The 20,196-nt window shown below is 31.2% G+C and overlaps 1 protein-coding gene across 3 annotated transcripts in view; it reads right to left on the minus strand.

The window, feature by feature from the left end:
- Window positions 1-2,134: 2,134 nt before the first annotated feature.
- LOC106465506 (troponin I-like) overlaps window positions 2,135-20,196 on the minus strand; it is a 28,864-nt gene continuing 10,802 nt past the window's right edge. The window contains exons 3-10 of one of the 3 annotated variants that reach the window (XM_013925733.2): window positions 18,493-18,496; window positions 13,950-14,078; window positions 13,015-13,138; window positions 10,135-10,235; window positions 9,279-9,322; window positions 8,798-8,839; window positions 7,927-8,029; window positions 2,135-2,491 (exon numbers count right to left, since the gene is read on the minus strand). In XM_013925733.2, coding sequence (XP_013781187.1) covers window positions 2,423-2,491; window positions 7,927-8,029; window positions 8,798-8,839; window positions 9,279-9,322; window positions 10,135-10,235; window positions 13,015-13,138; window positions 13,950-14,078; window positions 18,493-18,496 — 616 coding nt within the window. In that variant the 3' untranslated portion in view covers window positions 2,135-2,422. Of the gene's footprint in view, window positions 2,492-5,136; window positions 5,382-7,926; window positions 8,030-8,797; window positions 8,840-9,278; window positions 9,323-10,134; window positions 10,236-11,656; window positions 11,758-13,014; window positions 13,139-13,949; window positions 14,079-18,492; window positions 18,497-20,196 lie in introns of those variants that run through there. The other 2 variants (XM_013925732.2, XM_013925734.2) reach the window with 2 other exon arrangements.

Raw genomic sequence — 20,196 nt, forward strand, 5'->3', positions numbered from 1 at the left:
GTAGTGTCCGGGATTGTTTTAGTATGTATGTTTTATCAACACTGAAACTGTTGAAGTAATGTCCGGGATTGTTTTAGTATATATGTTTTCATCAATATTGAGACTGTCGAAGTAGTGTCTGGGATTGTTTTGTATGTATGTTTTCATCAACATTGAGACTGTTGAAATAGTGTCCGGGATTGTTTTAGTATATATGTTTTCATCAACATTGAGACTGTTGAAGTAGTGTCTGGGATAGTTTTGTATGTATGTTTTCATCAACATTGAGACTGTTGAAATAGTGTCCGGGATTGTTTTAGTATATATGTTTTCATCAACATTGAGACTGTTGAAGTAGTGTCTGGGATAGTTTTAGTATGTATGTTTTTATCAACACTGAGACTGTTAAAGCAGTGTCTGTATTTTATTTTATTATTTTAGTTTGTATGTTTTAATTAATATTGAGACTGTTGAAGTAGTTTCTGTATTTTATTTTATGATTTTAGTATGTATGTTTTAATTAATATTGAGACTGTTGAAGTAGTGTCTGTACTTTATTCTTTAATTTAGTATGTATGTTTTAATTAATATTGAGACTGTTGAAGTAGTGTCTGTACTTTATTTTTTAATTTAGTATGTATGTTTTAATTAATATTGAGACTGTTGAAGTAGTGTCTGTATTTATTTTTTATTTTAGTATGTATGTTTTAATTAATATTGAGACTGTTGAAGTAATGTCTGTATTTTTTTTAGTATGCATGTTTAATCAACTTTGAGACTGTTGAAGTAGCGTCTGTATTGTTTTAGTATGTATGCTTTAACAATGGAGAGATCCAGTAACAAAAACTAGTTTAAACTTTTAAGATTTTCATTTTACACAATTTGTGTTTGTAAAGCAAAAAAAAAAAATTACAGTTAAGCTCTCTTTTAGCATTAGCATCAAAGCCATATGTAAAGTTGTTTTCACATTGGAAGTTCCATAAGGTGGCAATCTTTTCATAACGTTTGTACTAACCTCTTACTTCTCCCGTTTTGTTAGAGGGTGTGCTTCCCATTAATCGTTTAATGTTAATTAGTTATTCATATGCGACCTTCAGAACAATATTTTCGTTTTAAACTTTTTCTTGCAATTCTATATCCTCAAGTTTTATGCTACTTTTCACATGTTTATGATTATAAAACCTGCTTCATTCTCTTAACTGTCAGGCAGTTATTATAAGTGTAACAGTCAATTCCACCATTCATTTAAGTGTAGCTGCATATTCGGCAGTAAGTTTACGAACTTATAACGCGAAAACCCGGGGTTCGATTCCCTAAGATGTAAAAAGCGCAGATAGTCTAATGTTTAGCTTTGCGCTAAAAACTAAAACAATTTATCCCTTTGTTCGTCAGTTGTTTTCTGTTCTATATTTACGGATTGTCATGCTTGAAGTTGTAGTCTATGACCTAGCTGTTTAAAAATATAAGTTATGAAACTGTGTTTTCTAGCATGAGGAGGGAGAGTAACGACAAACTCCAACTAGGTAAAAAAAGGGATGGTGTTACCATCAGTTGTAACTTTCTACGTATTATGCTTGTTTTGGAGGAGTGTTATAAACTGTTAACTTTATTTAATGTGTCTACAGGGAATTCGAATACATGTTATCTAATACTAAAATTAACACCACCCACCGCCAACTCTTGGGCTTCTCTAATCGAATAGTGGGATTTCACCGTCACTCTTAACACATCCGCAACCCCAAAGTGTGGAGCGCGATTTTGCGGCAGTAGGACTCGAACCACGGGCCATCGGGTTCATAGCACTAGATCACATCAGGCTCTGTGTGGAAGTAGTAATTCAAGTTAACCTATACTTATTTGTTCTTACAACTTTAAATCTTTAAATGAAAGCACAAAGAAAAATGTAGAATCTACATTCATTTATGGTGAACTTCGTCTCCATAGAGGGAGGGAGGAGCTTACTTCAAAATGACGTCTCGTTTCACATTGTGTTTCCACCTTGGGTGAAGAAACTAGTCTAGATTTTTGCAATTATCACTATAACCAACTCAAAGTAAGTTACATTGCAATACATCATATTCACGCGTGTTAAATCTTCGGGCCATCTTAAAGTACGAGAGCAGAAACTGTATTTTGAAACATAGACACGTATACGTTTCGTGTTACTGTGTTTATTCCTAATGTGTTAAAACAACACGTTAACATACCCACAGGTTTCTTTAACACGGTATAATGGAAACGAAAACTCTTAATAACTAGATTTCAGTTCGCGAAATATATTAACGTCATAACTTAAATCTTTTGTAACAGTTTTTCTTTTTCCACGCAGCTGTTGATTGGAAAATTTTTTAAGTAGCAGAAATCATTCTCAATACTGGCATCAAATAAATAAGATGAAGACCTGATCTACATGAAGATGATATTAGGAACGTGATAAGTATGTTTACTCTTCCTCTTCACCTTCTACTTTTTCTTCCTTCTTCTTTCCTAATGCCCATTCTGGTCGCTCAGACTGTTTTATGTGAAGAAAACAATAAAATGTTAAAAAACTTCATATTTCCAACAATATCTATTTGTGACATCCAAAAATGTTAAAGTTATTTTAGTGATATTAAAGTTATATATACAACGTTAATTGTTTAGAATTAATGAATTAATAGTGATGAACATTCTCTATAATTTTAACACCAATATCACTTTAAAGGCTCAGAAGAGTATAAACAAAATTTAAAGTAAATACATAAAAATAAGGTTATTCCTTTTGCGTTAATGCTAATTAAAATGTTTAAAACTTTAAACATGTCGTTTATCTCCTGTGTTACGTTTAAAATAACAAATTTAAAGCTACAGTTTGACAAAGGAGCGACAAAAAGAAAATATTTTTACAATAAACACTGACATAACAGAAAATCGTTTCACAATAAACACTGACATAACAGAGAAATAAAAACAGTAGTCAAGCCACAAGAAAACGTAATAACACATATATGACATCTTTAAGAAGTTAAAACAATAGACATCATTTTTGTATGGGAAAATTAAAATTAAATTAAGAACTTAAAACTGTCTTTCTACCAAAACACTACCTGTATATATTTTGTAGCTATCCCGTACTTCTTTGCTTAAGGCAACACCCTTCCGAAACCCGCCATAAAACGGTGAAAGGAAACTTGAAGCAACCCTCAGCTACCCGTAGAAAAATAGCTGGGAATCTTGTATTGAAAATAATAATCTATATTGTTTAGGTTTAGGTCAAATGATCATTTTCGATGGTGATTTTGAACAATGACGTTGCTTTAGAGATTACGTATAATATGTAGTTTGTATGTGTTTATTAGAAGATAAGCAATGAAATAACTACTTTTATAACACTTAACTATTTGAAATTACGATTGTTAACGATTATGAACTATTATGTTAACAATTTCAATTTAAACTTATTTAAGTTCAATAATTAGTAAGTAAAGTCGATTCGTTGTTATTTTTGTTCATTGTGAAATTATATATTAATTCATGGTATCAACGGTGTGTAGCCCAAACATTTTGATAGTTTTAACATCATATTAAAGCTACGTTTCTGCCCCTTACTCAAGAAATATGGTCTTCCATGTTTCTGACATTTTTTCGAGTTACTTTTGTTATTTCTTTATAATTTCAAGTTACTCTTTCGTAAGATATTAATATCAAAGCAGAAGAGTTCCAAATACGACTAAGTAATTTAAGTTTCATCTGCCCAAAAGTGTTCTCTACAGACTTAATTGCTCAAACGTTATGAGCTTTCTGCCCAAAATTTGTAAAAATGTGCTTAAATAAACTGAAAATTAACTGTGAAATAATTATTTTCATTAAAAATATTAAAAATTCTTTACTCTGGGTTTCTCTACGTGAAAAAATCATTCAAAATGTGTTTTTTCTTTTAAAATATTAAAATCTCTTTACTCGGGGTTTCTCTACGTGAAAAAATCATTCAAAATGTGTTTTTTTCTTTTAAAATATTAAAATCTCTTTACTCTGGGTTTCTCTACGTGAAAAAATCATTCAAAATGTGTTTTTTCTTTTAAAATATTTTTTACGGTGTTATAGATATTGATTAATATGAAATTATGACAGCGAGCTATACTTTTTGCTTAAGTTTACAGAAAACTTCAGCTGCTTGAATTCGGGTCATAAAAAGGGATTGTCTCTTTCGTGCAGTTTTAATTATTTATTTTACATCAAATAATTGAATTAATAATGTGGCTGCGACAACTTCATTGTATATTTCGATCAAATTTGTTAACATTTTGTTTTACTAAGTTCAATACTTTGGTCAGAATATGATTGTTTCAGACTTTTTTCTTGGAAAAACCTGTAATTTTTGGATAGTCCCGTTGTTCTTTTAATTAAAACTTTTGAGATCGAAAACCTTTAGAAATTTGAATATCTGTACTAAAGCATTATTTCACCTTACTCAACAAACGTAATGTTATAAATGAAACCTGCATTGATTAACATTCAAAAATCTGTTGGTTGTTGTTTTTTTAATTAAGCTGTAATGTTTTATCTTTTGTTTAATGCAAAACATTTAATTTTTAAATCCGGGTTTTAAATCAGCGTGCTCATATTTTTCCAGTATATTATATTCCTTCCTCCGTTAACCGTTCATTGTAATATCTTGTTGTTTATGACGAATACTTAGAAGTTAATCACGCTGTATTCACATAGAAAAATGAATCGCAAGTAATTAAAACAAAAAATATATTCATCATAATAACGATCAATTTTAAACAGAAAGGTTACTCATGAAAAACGAAACGCAAGTAATTAAAACAAAAATATATTCATCATGATAACGATCAATTTTAAACAGAAAAGTTACTCAGGAAAACCGTTCTACTAAAATAATAATTTTAGAAACGTTTCTACTTATAATTCATAATTTTAACCAAGTTTTTCGCTAAGGGTTTTTGAATATATATATTTATATTAATGATGTGTTATAAGCTTCGTTTCAGAAAACCATTAAACCCGCAAACTTTTTCTTCTGTTTTTAGAAACTACTAAACCTAAGGCCCTCTATCAATATTAATCTGTAATAATTTTAAATACGTCTGAAGATCAAGTAAGAGCTGAAAACAAAACCAAATCTGCTCAAATTCACGAGATTCAGCCTTCAACGATACATAACAACATGAAATTTACTTTTCTGTTTTCTTACATTTTCACAATTTATTGGATTCAATTTTCAGTATAATATTCTTATTTCAGATTATTTTAATCGATCTTGACATCACAACAGATTCAATTAATCTCATTTAGCCAAGAGTGAACGAAAAACGGGATTAAAAGAGAACAACAACAATATAACAACGATGGGGTGGCGAGGGTTACTTGTTCGCCCATTCCGGCGCTTCTTTTCTCTTCTGTGGACAAAGAACACACATAGAAATAAGAGTGAAGAAACACAGTTAGGACAGATGGCAAAACATAAAGATATTAATATTAAACTCATGTAAAAACATATAATCAAGAAAAATCGTTTTCCTGTTCTGAGAAAAGCTAAATACGTGTAACACATCTTGTTAACATAAATCTAGACGATTGTGGATTGACCACAGAACACAATTGTGTTTCGTTTCCCCATGCTATAGTGAAAGAGGTTAATACATATAAAGCAAGTCCAGTCAAGAAGAAGGAGTGGATTAAAAACCTTCCAGCCCGTTTTTAGTACAAATCAAAAGTAAGAGAAAAATATTGTTTAAAAAAATCTCATTGAAATTATAGCTACTCACTGTCGTAAGGTAGTTTAGAAGGCTATGACCAAGGGTGTGGTAAAAATGTTAAATTTACCTTAGATAATAAAGGTATATTTACAATTCCTTCGTCAGGTATAATTTAATACTAAATCTGGATAATTCCTATAAAACATAACGTGGCAGGAAGGTTAATAATCTAGTACAGCAAACTTCTATACCATCTAACCGTGCTGTTACACGTCAACTGAAGGGTGCAGTAATAGTGTACCATCTTCCACGTCTGATAACATCCAGTTGATGGGTGAAGTAATAGTAGTATACCATCTTACACGTCTGATAACATCCAGTTGATGGGTGAAGTAATAGTAGTATACCATCTTACACGTCTGATACCACCCAGTTGATGGGTGAAGTAATAGTAGTATACCATCTTACACGTCTGATAACATCCAGTTGATGGGTGAAGTAATAGTAGTGTACCATCTTACACGTCTGATACCACCCAGTTGATGGGTGAAGTAATAGTAGTATACCATCTTACACGTCTGATAACATCCAATTTATGGGTGAAGTAATAGTAGTATACCATCTTACACGTCTGATAACACCCAGTTGATGGGTGAAGTAATAGTAGTATACCATCTTACACGTCTGATAACATCCAGTTGATGGGTGAAGTAATAGTAGTATACCATCTTACACGTCTGATACCACCCAGTTGATGGGTGAAGTAATAGTAGTATACCATCTTACACGTCTGATAACACCCAGTTGAAGGGTGCAGTAATAGTAGTGTACCATCTTACACGTATGATACCACCCGATTGAAGGGTGCAGTAATAGTAGTGTACCATCTTACACGTCTGATCTTACCCAATTAAAGGGTGCAGTAATAGTAGTGTACCATCTTACACGTCTGATCCCACCCAATTAAAGGGTGCAGTAAAAGTAGCGTACCGTCTTACACCTCTATTGTCAGCCAATTGGATGTAAAAGTAACAATAGCGTACCGTCTATCAATAGCGTACGGTGACAATAGTGAACTGTTTTACACTACTGTTATTAGCCAGTTGAAGGGTGCTGTAACAACAGTTTATCACTCTCCACTACTATTACAAGCAGTTGAAGGGTACGATAACACTAGTGTGCTATTTTACACTATTGTTATCAGTCAGTTGAAACATACATTAAGGTAACGCGAAACACATATCACAAACACTGGCGTAGAATGAAATAACACATTAAATACAACGTATTTAATAACACATTAAATACAACGTATTTAACAACACATTAAATACAAAGAGAAAGAATTAAATAGTAATAATATACAAATACACAGGAAACAGAAATCAAAATTAACAAAATCCTGAAAGAGAAGAAAGGAAGTTAAGAAACATTTTATGTCATTTCGTAAACAGATATAACATAGAACTTACATAAACAGAAATAACATAGAACTTACATAAACAGGTATATACATTTTTTATATAAATCTACATAAATTAATTCAATCTTCATTTGACTTGTAATAATGAGATGTTCCTCCAGAAACTGTATATTGTGCGTAAAACAAAACAACATGAATCATAAGACATTTTCAGATTCTGTGTTTGTTTTAAACTTTTAAGTGACACTGGTCTTAGAATAAAGATTACAATTAGAATTTGTAGTGTTTTCTTTGTTCAATTTAACATTTTAAGCTAATGACGAGCGCAAGAACATCTCAGTTGAAAACGTTTACTAAGAAAAATACATATACAGAATTAGGCTGACATTCGTTCCCATTACTTATTGGTCCCTCTACCGTCATTATCGAGTAGTAACGCAAAATACTGAGCGTGACATTGACGTCAGAACACTTAAATACGTTGTTTTTTAGGGTTAGGTTATCCGGTTTGCTTACGTAATAGTATTAATTGTGTACATATAGTGTATTTTGCTGCTTAAGTGACTATATATAACATCTTTTTTTTAAATCCTAGAATTAACTTAATATTTTGGAATTAATCTTTCCAATTTCTTATAAACATTTCCTTATAAGTCAGTCTTACATTTCTAAACAAGTAATAGTTTGAATACGTTAGTTAGCAATGAAGCTAGTAACAGGGGTGTAAATATAAGGATATTAGCATTAAAAATGTTTGTCTTTAATGTTTGCACACTTATTCCTAGGGATTAGGAATAAAGAAATTATTTAAGGAGACCCTACTTCTTTCTCCTCTCCAAGCTTGAACTTGTCTTTACTGACGTTCTTCAGGTTGGCCCGATAATCCATCTCAGTGTTCTTGGCAATAGCCTTAAGCTTCTCGAACCTTGGAGTAAATAAAGTATTATCTTAAAAGAAAACGAAGTGTCCTTAAAGTACACTAAAATATAAAAGACACTTACAAGACGCAAAGTTGAACAATTGTTCAAATTTCTTATCAATTTTGTAAACATTTCAACTTTGTTTTGTCCTGTGATTCGATTAATTTTTTCTATTTGCAAGAAAAATTTCTTTTTGTAATTATAAAAATGAACATCTTTTCTTAATTTTTTTATTTCAATTTATAATAGAATATAAAATTATTTATGTTTTATCCCGTGTTCCAAAAGGCTGTTGGTCCAGTTCTAATATCTCCGGTACTGACCTGTTCTTGATTCCAGTTTTTAAGGAATATCACTTTCAGTGTAAGAAGCATCAATGAAACAAACCTTTAAACATTTTGTCGATGTTTAAATATCATTTCATTATTCTAAGCACGTTAAGTGCAAAATTGTTTGTTACCATAGTAACGGGTGATGCGAGGACAGAACAATGAACCATTTCAGAAAACGTTTATAATTTACTGCTACGTGACTATAATGAGATGCAGCTAGCGAAACATGAAATATATTATACTTTTATACTCAGGACGTAGTAACTATTATTTATTATAAATAATACATTCAGTTGCTTTATATTTAACCCTGCATATAAGAGCTCATAAGGTAATAACTATTACTTACTTTTAATAATTCGTTATACAGTTAATGTAAAGTTTGAACTACTGCTTTAAAAACCAATAGTAGAATAAACAAATAAAGAGTTCGTTACTTACTTTCCTTCATATTTCGACACTTTCTTTAAAGTAGGCTTGACACTATATAAAGAACATACATATAATTACCACCAGGGGTCAAAACCAGACGTTTATCTAGTTATATTTGTTTGTAATTAAGAAGAAAGCTACCGATGGACTATCTTTGCTGCGCACACTGCAAGCATGAAAACCTGATTTTTAACATTATAAACTCTCAGACTTACTGCTGAGCCAGCAGAGGGCCTTTAAGTAGACATGAAAATATAATCATGAAACAAACTAAATTGTTCGCTATAAGTACTTTTTTACAAAGTTATATAAATGTTGAAATAACGGAATTCTGGTTTTAAAATAGAAATGATGATTATGTCTGTTATTCAATAGCTGTTTAATAAACCAGCTGAAATTATAGATAGATAGAATATTTGTTTCTGTACACAAATAAAAGTATAAATCTATACAGTTATTTTTCAGAGTAATAATATTTAGACTAACTTACAATTTTCCTCGCAGGTCGTTCACTTGGATAGTAAGTTCATTGATCTAAGAAAAAAAATGTTTTGGTAAATGAAGTGCAGTGGCATCCAAACGCTAATCTAAGATAATATGATTCATGTAGTAAGTGTGGTATAGTGTTATTTCAATCAAAGAATTAAAGAATAATGTGTATGACTCTGTTATTATTCAAGCACTACAGTTGTATTATGATAAGTTGGATTGTGCTTTTAAGATTGAGGGTGATGTATTCATTTATAGAATTTATTTATCATGTTTGAGGTGTACATAAACTTTGAAACTCAAACCATTAAATAATCCTAAGGAAATATCTATAAAAACAGAAAGCCTGTAGTTCATAAAGTTTCTTTCATATTTGTCTTTGGAAACATAGTATAAAGTTAGTATATTCTGAGAATTGAAAATGACCGATAGAACCAAAATATTACATGTAATTTAATTTGTCTTAAAAAGTTCGTTATAATTGAGCAATTTTTACTTTTTATACTTGTTTGCTGTAAAATGTTGGTAAAAAAATGAGAAACCGCTTAAAAGAAAAGAAGGAACTGAATACTTCAAGATATACCAATATTTCCATTAGGAAGAAACAAATCAACTAAAAATACAAACATATGTGTGCTAAAAGTTTCAAAAAACATACGTATGACTCTACTGAAATGTGCTAAAAGTTTACTAAAAATACATACGTATGAGTCTATTGAACTGTGCTAAAAGTTTACTAAAAATACATACGTATGACTCTATTGAACTGTGCTAAAAGTTTACTAAAAATACATAGGTATAACTCTACTGAAGTGTGCTAAAAGTTTATTCTGTCTGTTCAAACAAAGACAACTGACCTCATAGTCTTTTTGTCTCACGCTGTACTCCAAGTCGTACTTGCCACATTCCAGTTGTTTAATACGTTCGTAATACTCTTTGCAGATTGCCTGAAGTGTGGCTGAAAGGGTTAGGCAGCAAAACATTATAATCCCCATCCCACACCATTAGTAGCAAGAAACGCAAAAATAAAATAATAAAGAAATAAGAGAACTAAAAGGTAAAACAAGCACGGCCGTTCAGCAGAACAAAAGCTAAAAATAAAGAAGAATCTTTCGAAAAGAAAATTATCAATAACAGAGAGATTATCATGCCGATAAACAATGTTGACTGAACACCTCAGTTGGTGTTCTAAGCATCTTCACGTGCACTGTTAGGTACCCTTGGCTCCACAGAAAATAACTAACTTACATAAGAAACGAAACACATAGAGGGTTATAATGTCAATTTCGGCTAAAATGGAAAACTCCATTTTTTAGTTCAAGCACACACACATCCACTGTATCACATGTACTATCCCCTCCACCCACGCAACACACACATCCCCCCAAAAAGGTTTACCTGATTTCGTAACTGATTGGTTCAGTTGAAAATAGTTTTTGAACTATTGGAATATCATTTAAGTTTTTGATTACTCTTAACATGAGGAATCTACACTACGTACTTATGTTTTGCTTAATATAGGCATACTGTAATTTTTGTGGCTTAAATTAAAAAACAGGATACGTGCTTATCTTTGTTCCCCCATCGCCATTGAAAGTAATGTGTTTACAGAACTAGGACTAATGTGTTTTTCCCTATGAACTTGCTCTGAAGATGAGTATTCCCAGAACTAGGGTTAGAGAGTATTTTCATGTATCTGCTTTACTTCACTACCAAAGATAAGCATTCGCAAAACTAGGGTTAGAGAGTATTTGCATGTATCTGCTTCACTTCACTACGAAAGATAAACATTCGTAGAACTAGGGTTAGAGAGTATTTCCATGTACCTGCTTCAATTCACTACCAAAGATAAACATTCGCAGAACTAGGGTTAGAATGTATTTTCATGTACCTGCTGCATGTCACTACCAGAGATAAATATTTGCAGAACTAGGGTTAGGGTGTCTTTTATATACCTGTCTACAAGCTACAAATCACTTTGAGTTTGATATAATTAAATCTAAGATGTTTTTCATGTACATGATATCCATTAACATTCAAGGTGCTATCAAACAAGTTCGTACTGTGTGCATAGTAAAATGATCGATGATATTCTGTAGAAATCAGGTCAACCTTTCAAAAATAACCACAAAAACGCACAAGTAAACGCCACAAAATAATAATAAGAAGTAACATAAATAAAAAAGCCCTGTCTTTGGTAATTAAGCGAGCGAACTGAAAATAAGTCACGTTTGAAACCAATATACGTTTGGTTTCTTATGAAAAAATAAGCTCACGTGCGCACGCTTTTCAGCATACTGGTAAGTAAGTAACATTCATTTATCAGCATCATTGAACGACCACGTAGTTCTAGAACCATAGCTGTGTCATTGGCCCTACCAGAAAGTCCTTTTGGCGCACTTCGTACTCCAAGTCGTATTTTGCATCTTCCAGCTGAGAAATTCGTTTGTGGTATTCTTTCAGGACTGCTTGTAAAGTAGCTGTGAAAGGAACAACACGCCTAATGTTTGGTTTATTTTAAGATCTTTTCAGGGTAAAAATACAAACCTTTTGCTGAGGTTCGCCATACCTTAATTGCTATTTTACTGCGAGTTTTCGACCTTTTAATCACGCGAAGCATGTTCTAGCAATGACTATATTGTTAAACACTGTTTTTCTTAGCACAGCACTAATATGTATTACTTTATATACTGGCTAATTTTATATATATATATTTCACATCATAAACACTGTTTATACTCTTTATGTGAAACTAATTGTATCCAATTATTCGATAACTCGTAATAAAATATATGCTGCTCCGAGGAAAAGATCCACAATCTATGATTTGCATAAAACCACACTCTATATAAAATAATTCTGAAACCTGTATAACAAGCATTTTTATCATAGAGTTTATACTGTTTTACACGTAAGTCTCCCTCTTTCTGCTAGCTACTCTCTTAGAATTTTTTGTAAGTCAGTCAATATCTTAGTTAATCTAATCTTGGCTTCCAAGTTTACATCAACTGAATTTGCCCTCAAAAGTAAAGAAAGATAACTGGAAACGTTAAGTTTTTGTTTTATAGGAAACTTAGGTAGATAAGACAGTACTAGATCAGACTTTTGCATCTATCTGCCTTAAAAGTTTCTGGTCGACGTTTCGAGCTACTGAAGCATATAATAACTTCAAACGTCATCCAAGTAAACTTCTAAGATAGATGAAGTCCGGAAAAGTATTCAATCAAGAACACTACGCTTGCATAAAAGAGTCATAGTCATTAGTCTCTGTAAAAATACTTGATGGAGTATAAACTCTGTAAAATATTTGATGAGGTGTAAATTCGGTAAAACACTTATTTAAATGTTGTCTTTACAAAATATTTATTTAAATTCAGTCTTTACATATTACTTGATGAAATTTTATTTCTGTAAATTACTTGTTTAAATTTATTTTTTATAAAATACTTATTCAAATGTAGTCTTTATAAAATACTTGTTTAAATTTAGTTATAAAATACTTCTTTAAATACAGTCTTTGTAAAATACTTGATGACATATAGTCTGATAATTCGACAGTTTCTACTGTCTATCATTTAAGTTCTGATCATTGTCATCATTAAAACCAAGATTTTACTTACATAAAAGGTGCTCGTATTGTATTTTTAAATTAATTATTTAGTAAGTTCCTTACAAAAGATCAGTTACAAAACTGTTTTTCATCCAATCACAGGAGCTTTACTACAAGATCAGTTTACCTTCATTGGATCCATCCAATGACTTGGGCTGTCCAGTCCTCTGAATGATGATCTTCTTACGTTCTTCTGCTTTCCTCTCCTGTTCCTTCTTCAATTCTTCTGCGGCTTTCTTTCTCAACAGTTGCTGTGAAGAGAAGCATATGTCCAAATTTTAAGTCAACTCGTATTTTTGAGTTCGACTATTAACTCGTTTACTCAATTCTAAAATTACCACGGTAAGTCTCTAATTTATGTATGAATTACCACGGTGAATCTCTAGTTTATGTATGAATTACCATGGTGAATCTCTAGTTTATGTATGAATTACCACGGTAAATCTCCAGTTTATGTATGAATTACCACGGTAAATCTCTAGTTTATGTATGAATTACCACGGTAAATCTCTAGTTTATGTATGAATTACCACGGTAAATCTCTAGTTTATGTATGAATTACCACGGTAAATCTCTAGTTTATGTATGAATTACCAAATTGAACTTCCCTCTATTATACGTAATCTGCAGGTAAGAATTCAGTTGTTGTTGTATTTTTCTATTTTGATCTTTAACTATGACAAAAGAGGCGTCGTTTTCTAGTGAGTTATTTCAGTCCACAATAGAATCAAACGGCATTGTTTGTGTACGTGTGAGTTATGGTAATGCCGCAGCAAAATTAAACGGCATTTATGTGAAATTTTTAAGATGTGGCAGTTCTACAATCATATCAAACATTCCTGTTAAGCGTTTCAATTATGGCAGTGTCGATGTAAAATCGAATTACATTGTTGTTGTGTTTTGAGAGCTACGTCGATGCCACAAGTAAATTGTATTCCTGTCATACGTTTGAGTTAATGACGTAGACACGTGATTCATTTTGTACTGATATTTTAATCATGAAAGTTAATAATTAAGATCATTAGCTACGAAATAAATATGAGACAAAAAATATTACTTTACCCTTAGTTTCTTCTTACGCTCTGGGGTCATGAAACCTTTCTTCCCTTTTTTGGCCTTGGCCGCCTCCTCCAGGCGCTTTCTCACTTCGGCCTTTTTCTTCTCCTTGTCCTCCCTCTTTCTCTTCTCTTCCTGTAATCATAGCATGATAAACATCGGAAGTTTATTAATCAATACTTATCCATGTATTGTTATCTGTAGCTTACCGAAACGTTTACAATTTATAAAACTCACCACAAGGGATAACAAATACAAATATAAATAATACAAAAGGCTAAAATTACACAGCTCAAAAGAATATTTTTGTAGTGGATTAACATCTGTGATGCAGCGATGGACTACAAAGAGTCATATTTACTCAGAATAAAAATGCTATCTAGGATATTTTACTCAGTGAATAAGACACTTCTGTTATTCGTATATTGTGAATATTACATCAATATTACAGACTGTAATGTTTTACTCAGTGAATAACACACTTCTATTATACGTATATTGTGATAATTACATCAGTATTACAGACTATAATGTTTTATTTAGTGAATAAGACACTTATAGTCTGTAATACTGATGTAATATTCACAATATACGAATAATTTAATGTTTTACTCAGTGAATAAGGCACTTCTATTATTTGTATACTGTGACTATTACACCGAAAGTCACTTTTAGTTCTGTTAGATATCGACACACAAAGAAGGCTTCTGTAACTAAATGAGACTCCAAGTCACTTAAAGATATGATAAGAATACGAAAAACACAGGAAGTTTTTTTTATATCTAAAACAGAGAAAAAAATGAACACGATTTTCTGGTACCTCTTCTGAAGCATTTTTTAACGCTTTAACGCTTAAATTATTTCTAGAAAACTCTCGAACACTCTATAAAAGCATTAAAATAAAAAATACCTTTGGTCAGGAGCTTCGAGTGGGATCATAACATACTGGTTTACCTGACACTTATTCAAGTTTCAGAAGGATCCCCAGTTTAACTTACCCCATTCGGACCTCATTCTGCTGAGCTAGAAAATAAGAAGATGAAAGAAATACTTTTAGTCATAAATACCATTTGATATCATGAATGAAACATTATTTATATGCTTTTAGTTATATTTAAAACATCAATTTAGTATAGCCGCTGTGTATTTTTAGCCGTAGTTTTAATAGAGATATAACAGTGGGAATGGACAACAAACTTCATAATGGTAAACTTTTTAACCTATGCCTTATAATCGTTAATTCATACCACGTTTACATACTACATTCTCAAATACTTCTTTAGCCTATACGCTACAGTCTACAAAGTTCATTCAATCTGTACCACGAAGTCTTTAACACTTTTCTAACCAGTGTACCGCAGTCTTTACCGTGTATCTAACTTATGCACTATAGACGTTTTTGTTTGTTGTTAAACAAAGCTACACAATGAGGTATCTGTGATGTGTCCACCACGGATATCGAAATTCGGCTTTTAGCGTTATAAGCCTCCAGACTTATCGCTGAGCCACTGGCAAGGAGGGCACTACAATCTCTAATGCGTATCTAACGCATACATTAATCCTCTAAATTTCTTATCTGACTTGAATACTATAGTCTTTAATGCTTAAGTAACTAATGCATTATAGTTTCTAACGCTTATCTGTCCTGTCGTGAGTTTCTAACATTTCTCTAACTTGTATCTTACAGTGGTAACACTAAGATAAGTTTTAGAGACTGTAATGTATAGATTATCTAACTCGTACCCTACAATCTCTAACATTTATATAACCAGTATCTTACAGTCTCTAACATTTATCTAACCAGTATCGTAGAGTTCTAGCATTTAGATAATCTATACATTACAATCTCTAAAACTTATTTAACTTGTACCTTACAGTCTCTAGTACTTATATAAACAGTATCTTACAGTCTCTAACACTTAGATAATCTTTATATTACAGTCTCTAAAACTTACCTGACTTGTACCCTACAGTCTCTAACATTGATCAGTAGTTTCTAATATTATCGAGCCTACGACAGTACTTTAAACTAATAGCTACTGTTTGTGTGTTCTTTAAATATGATACACGATAATGTTACTTTAAATAACATTATTAATTAAATTCTTAATATAGTTACTTTTATTATTTTGTATTATAAAGTTTTTATTATAAATGTTATTTTGAATTTTTAGTTTAGTATATGTATTTAGGACTGACCTAACTCTCCTAACGTGGCCGAAAGTCAGGAGATATTATTGGGATTACGGCCAAGAATATTGCTAACAACGAAGGTACCCAATTGACGAAACAATGCATTCTAATATTAATAGCTCAAGACGTAAAAACACTATAGCTAATATGGTATGCTCGCTAGTGAGTTGATTTTTAGTTTTGAACTAAGCTAGTACCTTGCTCTGTTCAGAAGTTAATATTAATAATCCAGTTTGTAAACACTGATACTTATTTAACATGTATGCTAAGGTCTCTAACGTCTATTCTATACACTACAGTTTTCGGATGTTGCTAGACTGTTATAGACTTCGAGATGTTTCTTTACACTTATATAACAAACACATCAAAGAGACAGATAAATCAAAACAAAACAACACATAAAACTGTCATTAATAACTGGTAGAAGTTATTAAACATGGGTACAGACATTAACAATAGGTAGAGTTATTAAACATGGGCACAGACATTAACAAGAGGTAGAGTTATTAAACATGGGTACAGACATTAACAATAGGTAGAATTACTAATAATAGGTACAGTTATTGGCAATAAGTAGATATATTAACAATAGGTACAGTTGTTATAAGTAGGTGCATGCCGAACGATGAGAGCAGTTACAAGCTTCATTACAAAAGCAGTAAGTGTGATTTGTCTACGTTCTTATTTGCAAAAGGTTTCAACATCCTGACATGAGAGTTGTCCCCAATCCAGGTTATTAATTCAAGTCATACAAAGGCAATCTAAAAGAATATTCAGAAATAGAGCATCCTGAAGATAGCGCAGTAGACTGCTGATAAACAATGGAGCCTATTACAAGTAAGCCTAAAATCCATTGTTTCTATTTCACTAACTATCTTCGGTCTCTTATATTTAAAGATCAACGATGGTCCAGAAAGTCCTTGAAATCTCAGAATTTTCAGAAAATGCTATCCACGTTGTCCATTCACTAACCGTTGTCCATCTCCATTCACTAACTGTTTAACTTTTTGTAAACGCACTAGATTAAGTTTAATCTCTCCATAGTTAATATCTCAGTCATACAGCGTTAACGATGTTGTCTTAAAAATTACAGTTTCTGGATGTTAATTGAACATATTAATGAACATGGTAAAAGTTTTGAAGTTGTTCTTTTCTGTCGAGTTTAAGGTAGAAAATTTATATTATCAGAAGAAGAGTTTTAAAACTTTCCTTTAGCTTATGATACTATCACCTAGAAACATCATAACATAAACGTTCCAACAAAATTATTTACAAAAAACAAACGTTATTGTTAAAGCAAGTTTATTAAAACTATGATTTCACAGATGTTAGATAAATATCCACACATAAAAGCAAATCAAGTAAAATAAAATACACATATAATTATTAAAACTGTGAATTTATCTGAAGTTGCCAGCATCATTCTCAGTAAATAAAATAACATGCTTATTCAAACCAAAGCAAAAACAAACGAACTGAACATTTTGCATTTAGCTTACAATTCAACTGATCGCAAAGTTATTAAACACTCAGAAATTTAGAAGAAAGAGAATTAAAAGAAACAAATTTTGTTCTATTAGATTTTATTAAAGAAATCAAAGCAAAAATAACTAGATTTTGTTTCACTATGTATCAAACAACAGACAAAAGAAGTCAGTTTAAAACTGGAGACGCACGACATAAAACAGTGGACATTGGATACAGTGTTTTAAAAACTACTGAAACATACTCACACATACGCCTATATATATTTATGTATGTTTGTGGCTATACAAGCGCGTATTCTATCCATTAAAACCGATTTATTTCGTTTACTTATGTAGAGCAACGATGATTTAGTACTTTAGAGAGTGAAACCTATAACTGTTATTTACTCAAAGTTTGTTATTTAACGATATGTCATTTCCAAGATATGACCAAAAGAGTCCTTAAGATTTAAACAAAAACAATTTCAATTCAACTAATGCTTTTTCACCTTAACCTTCGTTATAATAGCAGCAAACGGAATTTGTTGATAACGTAATAGCAACACAACCACAATACATTTAGAATATATGGATATAAATATCATAAAATGGTATATACGTACCTCCGTATTTACGTTCTCCCTTTTCTGGACTCTTTGCGTTACCTCCTACAGTTGGCCATTTTGCCCACGACTTTCAATCATTAAACATTTAGTAACTGTTCGAATAACTTTTCAAACAGTTAATAAACTTATTATTTAGAGCGTCTCCAACAGCAAATTTTTATTATTTCTAAATTCTATCATCTCATTAACATTTTTTTAAAAAGAATATTAAGTAGATAGCATTAATCTAGTCAAATAAGTAAGAATAAATATTGATTTCCTCACCTCACTAGCGTGTCGTGGGGAAAAGGCCAAAATGGGGAAAAATAAAAATAAAACAGTTGTTAAAAACAGTCACGAATTGTAGAACTACTAATGATACTTGGATATAAAAACAACATGGATAACCAAAGTATGTGATAAGTTTAAATGTTATGCGATAGACTGCAAGCAACAATAATTTGTAATAAATGTTTTACACACAATATTGTGTATTTTCTGTCAAAACAACATTGTTATATTGGTGAGAACTGTACGAAATAGTTCATCTTGCATGTCGAACATCAGTAACAAACATTTCTACATTTACACGAGGAAAGAAACGTGTAAAATTTTATAAAGAACAGTATTCAATATAAATCTTAACTTGAAATGTTTTATAAGGTCGAAAAAAAAATTCCAATATTTTCATATGATGTTTAAGTCTGATAAATTTACTTAGAAACACCAGGAAAACAAGTAAGCCTATAATGCGTAACATGTTAATTAACTAAGTTGTTAAATATTTTATGTATATATATATATTGTAATATCTACCATATTTCAGAACATTATAAGCCTATAATTCTCGTAATCGAAAGAAGTTCACTAATGATACATATATATTCACCAAGTTCAAAATGGCTGAAACTCACCAGACGATAGTGATCAATATTTTCTTTTTTTACCCATAACTTGAATTTAATCCTTTAAAAATTAAACTTCATCTTACGAACAAACCTTAAGTTTTTATGTTTTTTCAAAAATGGTCGATTTCTTTCAAATTTATATACAAATATATAAACTTTATGTTTTTGGAAAATGAACTGCAAATAAAAGAAAAAAGTTGTGAAAGTACAGAGCTGATTTTGGTAAAACCAATTTATACGAAACATGGTTTCCTACAAAAATGTATGATAACAAACATTGTATCTTTATAGGCAACTTAACTATTCAGAATATTGCCTAGGGTACCTTTTACTGAGGCAAAACATGTACCGTTTGTTGATAAAAGTTGTGCGATTGTTCTTTAATTTATTTTTGTACCCAAACAAACATTAGTTCCATAGTTACTTGAGAATTACCAACGGATCAAAATGCTACAAGAGAAAATGCAGTCGATAATATTATTTAGACTAAAACAAAAATCACTAATAAATAAGGTAGACACGTTTGAAAAATTAAAAACAAAGGCTCTTGGTTTGGTTACCTTAACTAAAAGAAATACCTTTCTAATTAAGGGAGTTGTATAAAATCTATTTTACAATACCGTGGTTGTCAATTTACTGCTATATGTCTGGCCCAATGAATAAACCTTGAATGATTAAATAACCCCTTCACAGTAGTTTTAGATAGTTCACCAAAGATAATGGGTTAATCTTACAATCAGTATGCCTTGAATGATTAAATAACCCCTTCACAGTAGTTTTAGATAGTTCACCAAAGATAATGGGTTAATTTTACAATCAGTATGCCTTGAATGATTAAATAACCCCTTCACAGTAGTTTTAGAGTAAATTCAACAATGATAAGGTATAATTCTAGAGTAAATTCAACAAAGATAAGAGGTAATTCTAGAGTAGATTCAACGAAGATAAGGGGTAATTCTAGAGTAAATTCAACGAAGATAAGGGGTAATTCTAGAGTAAATTCAACAAATATAAGAGGTAATTCTAGAGTAGATTCAACGAAGATAAGGGGTAATTCTAGAGTAAATTCAACAAATATAAG

Source organism: Limulus polyphemus, unplaced genomic scaffold, assembly GCF_000517525.1.
Source record: "Limulus polyphemus unplaced genomic scaffold, Limulus_polyphemus-2.1.2 Scaffold1965, whole genome shotgun sequence".
Lineage (NCBI taxonomy): Eukaryota > Metazoa > Arthropoda > Merostomata > Xiphosura > Limulidae > Limulus > Limulus polyphemus.